The sequence below is a fragment of the Sesamum indicum genome, linkage group LG10, assembly GCF_026168435.1.
Source record: "Sesamum indicum cultivar Baizhima isolate 11 linkage group LG10, ASM2616843v1, whole genome shotgun sequence".
NCBI classification, from domain to species: Eukaryota; Viridiplantae; Streptophyta; class Magnoliopsida; order Lamiales; family Pedaliaceae; genus Sesamum; species Sesamum indicum.
In genome coordinates, this window is record NC_142666.1 from 15,945,976 (window position 1) to 15,955,341 (window position 9,366).

The 9,366-nt window shown below is 33.5% G+C and overlaps 1 protein-coding gene across 3 annotated transcripts; it reads right to left on the minus strand.

Moving 5' to 3' along the window:
- Nucleotides 1-1,033: 1,033 nt before the first annotated feature.
- LOC105171972 (uncharacterized) lies at nucleotides 1,034-5,781 on the minus strand. Of its 3 annotated transcripts, none has more exons than XM_088885650.1 (7): nucleotides 5,642-5,781; nucleotides 5,376-5,523; nucleotides 4,574-4,743; nucleotides 4,202-4,475; nucleotides 3,926-4,101; nucleotides 1,739-1,845; nucleotides 1,034-1,205 (listed from the first exon to the last, which is right to left on the minus strand). In XM_088885650.1, exons 1-6 carry the CDS (start codon nucleotides 5,664-5,666, stop codon nucleotides 1,754-1,756), a joined length of 885 nt encoding a protein of 294 aa, XP_088741776.1. In that variant the 5' UTR covers nucleotides 5,667-5,781; the 3' UTR covers nucleotides 1,034-1,205; nucleotides 1,739-1,753. The 3 variants fall into 3 exon arrangements, with proteins under 3 accessions (XP_088741776.1, XP_011091575.1, XP_088741775.1); XM_011093273.3 differs by having other exon boundaries at nucleotides 1,739-1,876; XM_088885649.1 differs by lacking the exon at nucleotides 1,034-1,205 and having other exon boundaries at nucleotides 1,532-1,845.
- Nucleotides 5,782-9,366: the final 3,585 nt, after the last annotated feature.

The following is a 9,366-nucleotide window of genomic DNA, read 5'->3' on the forward strand; positions in this document are numbered from 1 at the left end:
AAATTGTTTATTTGCCATAGTGGTCTGGGTATACCTGTCTTTTCGTGTTGGAATAAAATCTCATTGAAATCTCTAGCGCACAACCAAAGTCCCCAGTGCCTTCAATTTATCCCATCCTAGATGAATCGACGCCCCATAGAAACCTGTAAACCTCCACCTCGCCCCCAATCCAATTCTGCATCAATATGAAAACAAGGAAATGAGCATAATTAAATCACCACATCCGTCCGCCATAAAAGAGCTAGCCCCCTTATTGACGCTCAGGAGGAGCCGCCAAAAAGATCTAATCATTGTTTAACCATTTGAATACAATGGTGACCACATTTCAGTTTCTGATAAGAACACCACCACAGGACTCAGTTCTCAAATTATCTCTCCTCCCGAAACATCGACAGTTCTAGGCCAAGACAATCATATTAGTTGGCAAAGCTGCACCGCTGTCGCCACCGAGTCAGAATCAAATCCATCTGCGATCTCGCCCTCGCCCACCAGAACTAAACGCACGCTTATATCAGCTTATTGTGTATCGATTCTCCCCCCCAGAACCCCTCTTTTCATTTCAGCACCCCTATGCCACGAGTCTCAGCTCCCTTTAGCCCTCTCCCCCTACCCCTCGATGCTCCCTCGTCCCAATCATGAGTGCAATTGGCACTGACATAAACCCCCCAAAATTGGAGTCCATGTTATGCAACGACTCGAAGCTCGGTGAAGATGCATTAGAATTAAGGGAGACTGAAATAAGAGTCGCAGAAAGTTTATTGAAGTTCACCTTTCCTGGGCATATTCCATTTATTTTTTCATATTTGAGATATTAATAATTCAAATTTTTAATTGAAATATTATTTATAATAAATAACATAATTTAAAATAATTGATATTAAATTATTTTTGCAACTCGAAAGTTTATTTTTCTAATATAATTTGGATAAAAGATCATTCTTAATTTAATAGTTCTTTTAGGAGAAAAAAAAACAAAAAAAAATTATGATAATAGAAATTAAATTTAATAAATATGAACAAATTTAGTTGATGGTAAAAGTATGCTACGGTGCAATTCACGGGGCAAATACTAGTTATAATCTTTAAAATGAATACAACCCAATAATTTCTTCTCTCACTTATTTAGATCATGAGATGGACATGTTACGCCTCCCTCTCCGAATCTGGGGGGATCAGACCTCATCCAACAGCTGCGGGAGGGCTGCCTATAAAAGGGACGTATGGGAAACTGATTTCATTTCAAAATTCAAACATATTTGGAGAATTGTGATAGAATGGCAGCATATAATTAATGAATATTTAACGTGATTGTTAAGAAGACATTGAAAAGCTTGGCGATGTTGAGCTTGATTTTTATGCTATTCATGACATTTTTCACAAGATTAGACCCCTTTATGGCAATAAATAAAAGTAATTAACATTAAGTAATAAATGAAGTAGGGAGTACAAATATAAAAATTAATCGGCGCTAATTGGGATATATATATATATATATATATATTACATAATGTAAATTCATAAACTAATAATATTGTAGGGTCACTTTAGATGAATCAAAAAATAAAATGAAATTTTTAAGTCATTCATACTTTGATATATAATGTAAAAATAGATAGTTTAGATGAAAAAAATCATGAAAAGCAGATGGAAATGCCAAATCACACTTTCATGCAAAACTATCGGATAAAAATTCACTAGAAATATCAACTATTTCATCATTTTGAGACGCATGATGCACCTTTCACCGAGATTTCTACTTGTACAGTGCATCGATCCTTAACGAGGAAACCAGTATTAGGATCATTGAAGTCATCAAGCGATATGAAGTGTGACCAACCCCAAGCACTAGCAGAAGATGAAAACCAATGATCAGATGCTGCAAAGTAGAGATACATGCATTAGGATCTAATATCGGCAATAAGTAAATGTTAAGCAATTTGGTCATCAGTATCAAAATTACTAGCCCCACTCCTGAATAAATGGGAACTCTTGTTCTTCAACTTATCCATTTCAAATCTCCTCAATAAGTTTTATATATATTGCATTGAGGCATTCTTAATTGGGAACATGAATTTTATGGATGATAACAGACATTTTCCTTTTAATCGTTCCAAAAACAATGAAAGTATTAACAAGCAATATGATCATATATATAGATTATTAAGTCTGCATTTGGAATTGCTCCTAGAACTTCTCATCATAAATTTCATGTAAATGCCTATTATTAATTATCTGAATTAAATGCAATTTTGGTCCTCTAACTATAGCCATATCCCATTTTAGTCCTTTAACTTGTTAGGGTTTGAATTTGGTCCTCTATGTATTTCAATTGCTCAATCTTGGGACTTTTTTCGCCGGAAAATTACCCAAACCGTCGGAAAATTCCACGTGGACATTTAAATTAGGACTGAGATATAATTGGTCAGTTTTAGCTGACTTGGCAATTTTTCGAATTTAAAAAAAAAAACAAAGAATGACATGGCGACTTTTTCTCCCCTCTTCTCGCTGCATCTTCTCTCTAAATTTCCGACTAATTTTCGATGAATCACCGGACACCAACTATATCAGTCGACTCCCCATCATCAAGCGAACGTTTCACCTCCATCAATTTGAAGTTTCATTGCGATTTAACGCTGGGCTCATAAAGTTACCGACGCGACTTTCCGTTGTGCACTCTCCCAGCCGTCAATACACCGCCGTCCGAACGAATTACCGTTGTGCACTCTCCCAGCCATTTTCATCAAAGTTTTGTGACGCCGCCACCTTTGAACCGCCGTCAATACACCGCCGTCCGAACGAATGACCATTGCGTACCACCACTGTTGGATTCCTCTCATCAAGGCGAGTCGAACGACACCTCTCCCATCCCTTTTCATCAACTCGACGAGATCAGTTCTTTTAAAGTTTCGCGACACCGCCACCTTTGAACTGCCGGATCTCCGCCGTCTAAACGAATCACCGTCGCGGACCACCACCGTTGGACTCCCCGCGCCAAGGCGTTTTCAACGAGACCTCACCCATCAATTTTCATCAGATTTTTTACGAGATCGGAGTCTTCGACCGTCGCCGTCCTTCTCGTCGCCAGCACAGCAAGAGGCCTCCCTTTTCCCTCTTTCTCCACATTTGCCATGTCATTCTTTTTTTATTTTTTAATTTGAAAAATTGCCAAATCATAAAAATGTAAACCAATAAGGTTTCAGCCCCAATTTAAATGGTCCACATAGGCAATTTCCGGCGGGCTAGGATTTTTTCCGGCATAAATAGGACTAAAATTGAGCAATTTAATTAAATAGAGGACCAAAATCAAACCCTAGATAGATAAAGGACTAAAATGGAATGTGGCTATAGTTAGACAACGAAAAATGCATTTAATCCTAATTATCTCATGAATATATCTATACTGCTATTTATTACTATATATATAAAGTTATATATACATGAACTCATGACACATAAAATAACGTAAATCGTCTCTTAAAACACAAAACAAAGAAATAATACATATTCAATATTTTCTCAACTTTTCAGAATCATATTCAATAGATTTCTAATCATTTCAAAGTCTAGACCTGTGGCCTAAAACAAAGACATATTGAAAGTTATTATGCAAGACCACTTTCTTCAACAGTAACCAAGAGAGCTCAGTATTATTACACAACTGAAAAGCAATCAGTTTGACATAATTTAACCATCTGATGATAATACGAATGCATGTGCGGAGGGGTTTATGTCCTAGCAATTTAGAAAAGTACAACATATGTATCTTTGTCAAAGCCATTGCGATGTAGATAATTTGGTGTAGCCAAATGTAATCTGAAGAAAAGTTTTGCCTCGTCATTTAGTTTATCTTGAGCAATGTTTGCTACGAGGAAGAAATTATAATTTAGTCCCCAACATGAGATGAAGTTATTAATCGATTACTTACCATGGCATTTGCTTCTTTTACTATTGAATTGGTTCTTGATGGACAGGCTAAAATTCACCTTGACCTTTTTATCATGAGCAGAGGGAGCAGAAGCTTTAGCATCAATACAGCTAAGATAGACAGATACATTCTTGCCCTTTCCTCCTCCATTTCCTTTTGGATATAGATTAATTGTCCTAAATTTGGAGAAGAAATTTTATTAAAAGTTGGAACAAAATGTAAACTAGTTGTAGCTTATAATTGACAAAAAAAAAAAAAAAAAACAAAATACAGTACCATTTATGATTTCCAGCAATGAATTCTTCAGAAGTCCAAACAAGTCCCAATTTGGAGAATTCGGGAATCTCCCACTTCTGCACGTAAGGGCTTCCACCACTTAGCAGAGATAGGCATTCGATAGTTCGTTCACTTTTGGTAACGAAAACCTCAGCACCAACCACACATATATCATTCATCACGTATCCGTTAGATGGCTCTTTCAAACTCGCTTTAGTGATAAATTTCGGAAAGCCCCATTCATGCTTTAGTGCAGTAAAGCGCCTCTGGCTTCCTTTTCAAGTTTCAACAAAAATACAAAAGTTTCAAGTAGCTAAGTATTAAAAGTATAGAAAATTAAGTAGTGAATACGCTTAGTAAGAAACTAGATACCTCGAACGGACACATAATTATCATGGATTTGATCAAACAATAGGATGTTGAAGACAACATTAAGCTCCCAATCTGCAGGCAAAGAACTTGTACTTGCCATTGCCAAGTACAGGGATACATATCCTCCCCTCCCTTTATTTGAGATACCGTTTGGATAGATGATCAATCTCCTGTATTATCAGTCCACAAACTATTGCCTATGAGACATCTTAAAACAGTCATTGGACTGCAAATTGAACTTTTGTATTAAAGGCAATTTTCATCCACTAAATATAACCAAATCTCATTTTAGCCTTTAACTTTCTAAGGTTCCAAGTTCAATTTTGGGACACTAGTCGCCAGATTTTGAAATGCCACGTCATATCTAGGTGTTATTTTCCGACGTGAACAAAATCCAACGTGTCCCAAAATTGAACATGTTCAAAAGTTAGCAGACCTTTTTGGAATCCTAAGAAGTTAAAGAACTAAAACGGGATACAAAAATTGCCTTTAATCATTAACTTCTAAAATATATGTAACTCATAGTTAGCATCAGTAGCAGACATAACGCTATAAGTAGAGCGATTCTTTTTCCAGAAATACCTAATCGTGTTCTTGATTTTGTAGTCTTCTTTTTCTAATACACTGTAACACTAATATCAACTAGTAATAGTTTATCAATAATTAATCAATGATTTAAAATAACAAACATACTCTTGTAGAATTTAAACTCAACAGAGTCTGAGGTGGATTTGCCACTTTAGATCTAAAAGTCAATGAAGGTTACATAAACAAAATCCAAAGATAACAAAGAGCAATATACCATTTGTGGTCTCCTGCTTGAAATTCCAGAGACTCATACTTCTCATCAGTCCCATCCAAAAGCAACGAAACTGATTCAATCTTGAGCAGAAAGTGCAATGGATGGGCTTCTCTTCTTTCCATTACAACTTCTGGTGAAATTTGGCAATCTTATGGTTGACACACAACAAAGATTAAAACAGTTATAATTAGCAGGGTTTTCTGTTTTTTTTCTTTTTTTTATTGAAAGCATGTTGAAATGCTAAAGATCAACAAAAAAATACATACCATGTGGTGCCGGTGGCTGAGACATTTTTCATCCGGAATTGTATAAGTTTGAACAAAATGGGGTTTCTTGAAATTTATATAGATTCAGATTGCAATATAATAGGCCTCGTCGCTTTCTCTTCCATTCGGTGATAATGAGTTTTTCTTGTTGGAGGGATAATGAGTTTTGGGAACAGCAATCAGTCATTAATTAGCGGGAAAGTTACTGTTTGTCCAAGTTCAGAAGATTTATCAGTACCAATTAATTGTATCATATTATCCATATAATAAATAAATAAATAACGTATTATAATATCATATATCTATTATCTATCTATCTATCTATCTATTAATATATATATTTGATATATTTGAAGGGGTCTTTTGATCCAAATCCTTCAATTTTGTCCAGATCGTGAACTTTTAGAATTTAAAATTTTTTGAATTGTAAAAATACTTAATCGGTAGGTAAATATTAAGATTAGTAATATATATATAGTTGAGCAATATTTTGGAGTTGATAATGCAGGAGATTGATTGTCTATCTAAATGGAAGTAGGAAAGGAAAGGGAGGAGATTATGTATGTGTGAACTTGGTTGTGGTAGACACGAGTTCTTTGCCTACAGATTGGGAGTTTAATGCTATCTTTCACATCTTTCTGTTTGATCAAATACGTGATAATTATGTATCCATTGGAGGTACTTTCTCATTAACTGTATGCACAATTTAATTTTCCCTCATTTTATTTGAAACTTTACTCTCAAATGCTTACTCTGTTGTTTTTGAACTTGAAAAGGAAGCCCGAGGCGCTTTCATGAAATGAAGCCTGAGTGGGGCTTTCCGAAGTTTATGTCAAAATCAAGTTTGAAAGAGCCATCCAATGGATACGTGATGAACGATAATTGTGCGTTTGGAGCTGAGGTTTTCGTTACTAAAAGTGAACGAGTCATCGAATGCCTCTCTATGCTCAGAGCTAAAGGACCCTACTTGAGATTTCCGAATTCTCCAAATAGGGATTAGTTTGGACTTGTGAAGAATTCGTCTGTTGCGATCACAAATGGTACTAATCTTTATAAGTTACAATGAGCGACTCACATGCTTCAAACTGCATTTTCTTTTTGCTTCTGATGAAATTTCCTTCACAAATTTAGGCGAATCAACCTATATCCAAAAGGAGATGAAGGAACCAAGGACTTTCCGTCTCTGTATCTCCATTATGTTGATTGCGAAAGCTCAACTCATGATAAAAAGATCAAGGCAGATTATACCATATGCATCAAGAACCAAATAAAAAATAAACATATCAAGTGCTACGGTGAGTTATCACAATCACTTCATCTCCTATTGGGGAGATACCAAACAATGGCTCAAGATACACTAAAATTTTTCTATTGTCTTCTAACATATTATGTATTGTTTCTTAGTTGTCTTCTGTAGCAGGAAAATTTGTATTGAGTATTATGTGGTCTCTCTTTTGCCAAAAATGGGGTCACTAAATCTTTTGAATTTACTTCTAATGCAAATTTCAGACCTGATGCATTTATCCTTGTCTGGCAGGATCTTACTGGTTTTCATCTGATGGACCTTCTACGGGATGCCTGTTCATGCTGAATGATCCTACTAATAAAGGTTTTATAGTTAAGGATATCTGCATCGTAGAAGTAGAAATCTCAATCATGAAAGATCGTACAAATCTCTCTGCATTATTAATGTTTTGTACGTTGTACAAAGTAGCGTTGTTGAATGCATATCAGAGCTTCAACTTATATGACTTTGCATAATTTGCATGCATGAATTGGCATTTCCACATGCTTTCACTATTTTTTCGTACATTAAAAAAATAGTATTAACGATTAAAACCCAAATGATGATATGATATTTACATATGACCACTGAATTAAAAAAGTACATATTTTTCGCTGAAAATGAAAACACAAACAAATAGGCAGAAGCGAGAATCCCGCTAAGCTTTCGACATATTTTATTTTATTTTTTTTATGTACAAAATAAAGTTAAAAAAATTCCTCCATATAGAAATTGTGCCATACGCGGTTTGACTGCGAGTTGACAATAAAACTACTTTTTTTTATACATTTTTGCTCTCTCTCATATCTAATATATATTATGTCATATATATTTATTAATAATAAAATATTATTTTATATAATAATTATGTTATATTCTATATTTATTAATAATAAAATATTATTTTATATAATAATTTTTTAACTATTTATATAATAAAATATTATTTTAATATATAAATTAATTTATATATTAAAAAAAAAAAGCAACGGCGACGACAAAACCACTGCTGGGGTGGGCGGGGGGTGGTGGGAAGGAGGTTGGGCGTGGGAGGGTGGCGGGCCTTGGGGGAGGAGGCGAGGCAGGGGATCGGGGTGGGGGTGGGTTATGATGTTATTTTGAAATAATATTTTTTTTATAAATTATAATTATATATATTGTAAGTATATTTTAATAGTTATAAATTATATATTATAAATTAAAATAAATATATATTAATAGACTTATTTTGATCGGTTGATTAAGAGAGGTATTATGTTTGAAAAAATAGGTTCAAGTTGATTAGGGCTTTGTGTGATTATTTATTCATGACATAGAGATTATTTTTTCTATTAAAAATTTTATATGAGAATTTTTTATATTTTACATATCATAGGGGATCAAAATGAATTTAACCCTATTTTTATTTTTTAGGAAAACATAATATATATATATATATATATGTTGTTAAATAAATAGGATATATTGAATTATATACTCTGAAATATAATATTTTATAATGTATATGTATACGCACATTATAATTATACTGAATTATAATATATTTTATAATTTAAAATTTGTAAATTTATGATTGACAATATATATGTATATACTATTAGCATCATACCACAATTTGCCAAAGAGATGCGTCGCCAGATTGATATTCACTTTCTTGCACGTCAGTTGATGCAAAACAATGAGTTATTTAATTGTATTACTCGTATCCTGTTTTTTTCCATCAATGTTATTGAAAATGATCAAATTATTACGTGCTTCAATCGTCTTAAAATTACTACATGCCTCAATTGCCTCAAAATGATTGGTTTCAATTGACTCTATATATGCGCCAACCCAAACAGAAAATTATTCTTCACAATTATATTTTGACCTAGGTCTTGACATTAATCAACCATACACACCGGATACAATATTTCACCAATTTTATTTTCATCATTTAGGGCATATCATGATAATATGAAGTTTAGTTTTACAACAACATCAAGTCGGTTGGACATTTATTCCAGTGGTGATGATAATAAGGCACAAAATGAGCCAATGCAAAATGTGGGCGAGGAAATAATAAGACCTCGACGTCAATGCCACAGACGCAATTGTGGAACGAATGGACATTTTTGAAATATGCAATTGTATAGTTCATTGTATTTTTCACAATTGTATAAAAATATTACATTTATATAGTTAACTGTATTTTTTAAATTAATACAATTTTAATATTATGATTTTTTAGATTTTAAATATTATTAAAATTTGATTTTAAATAATTAAGTTATACAAATTCAAATTAAATAAAAAAATAAAAAAAAAATAAAAAGGAGTTGTGGCTCCAATCCACTACTTGAAGTCATGGATTGGAACCATGCATCCACGACACGGGCATTCTTTATACCTATTAATGATATGTATAGACACTTTGGTATATACACAAATGTAGAATATA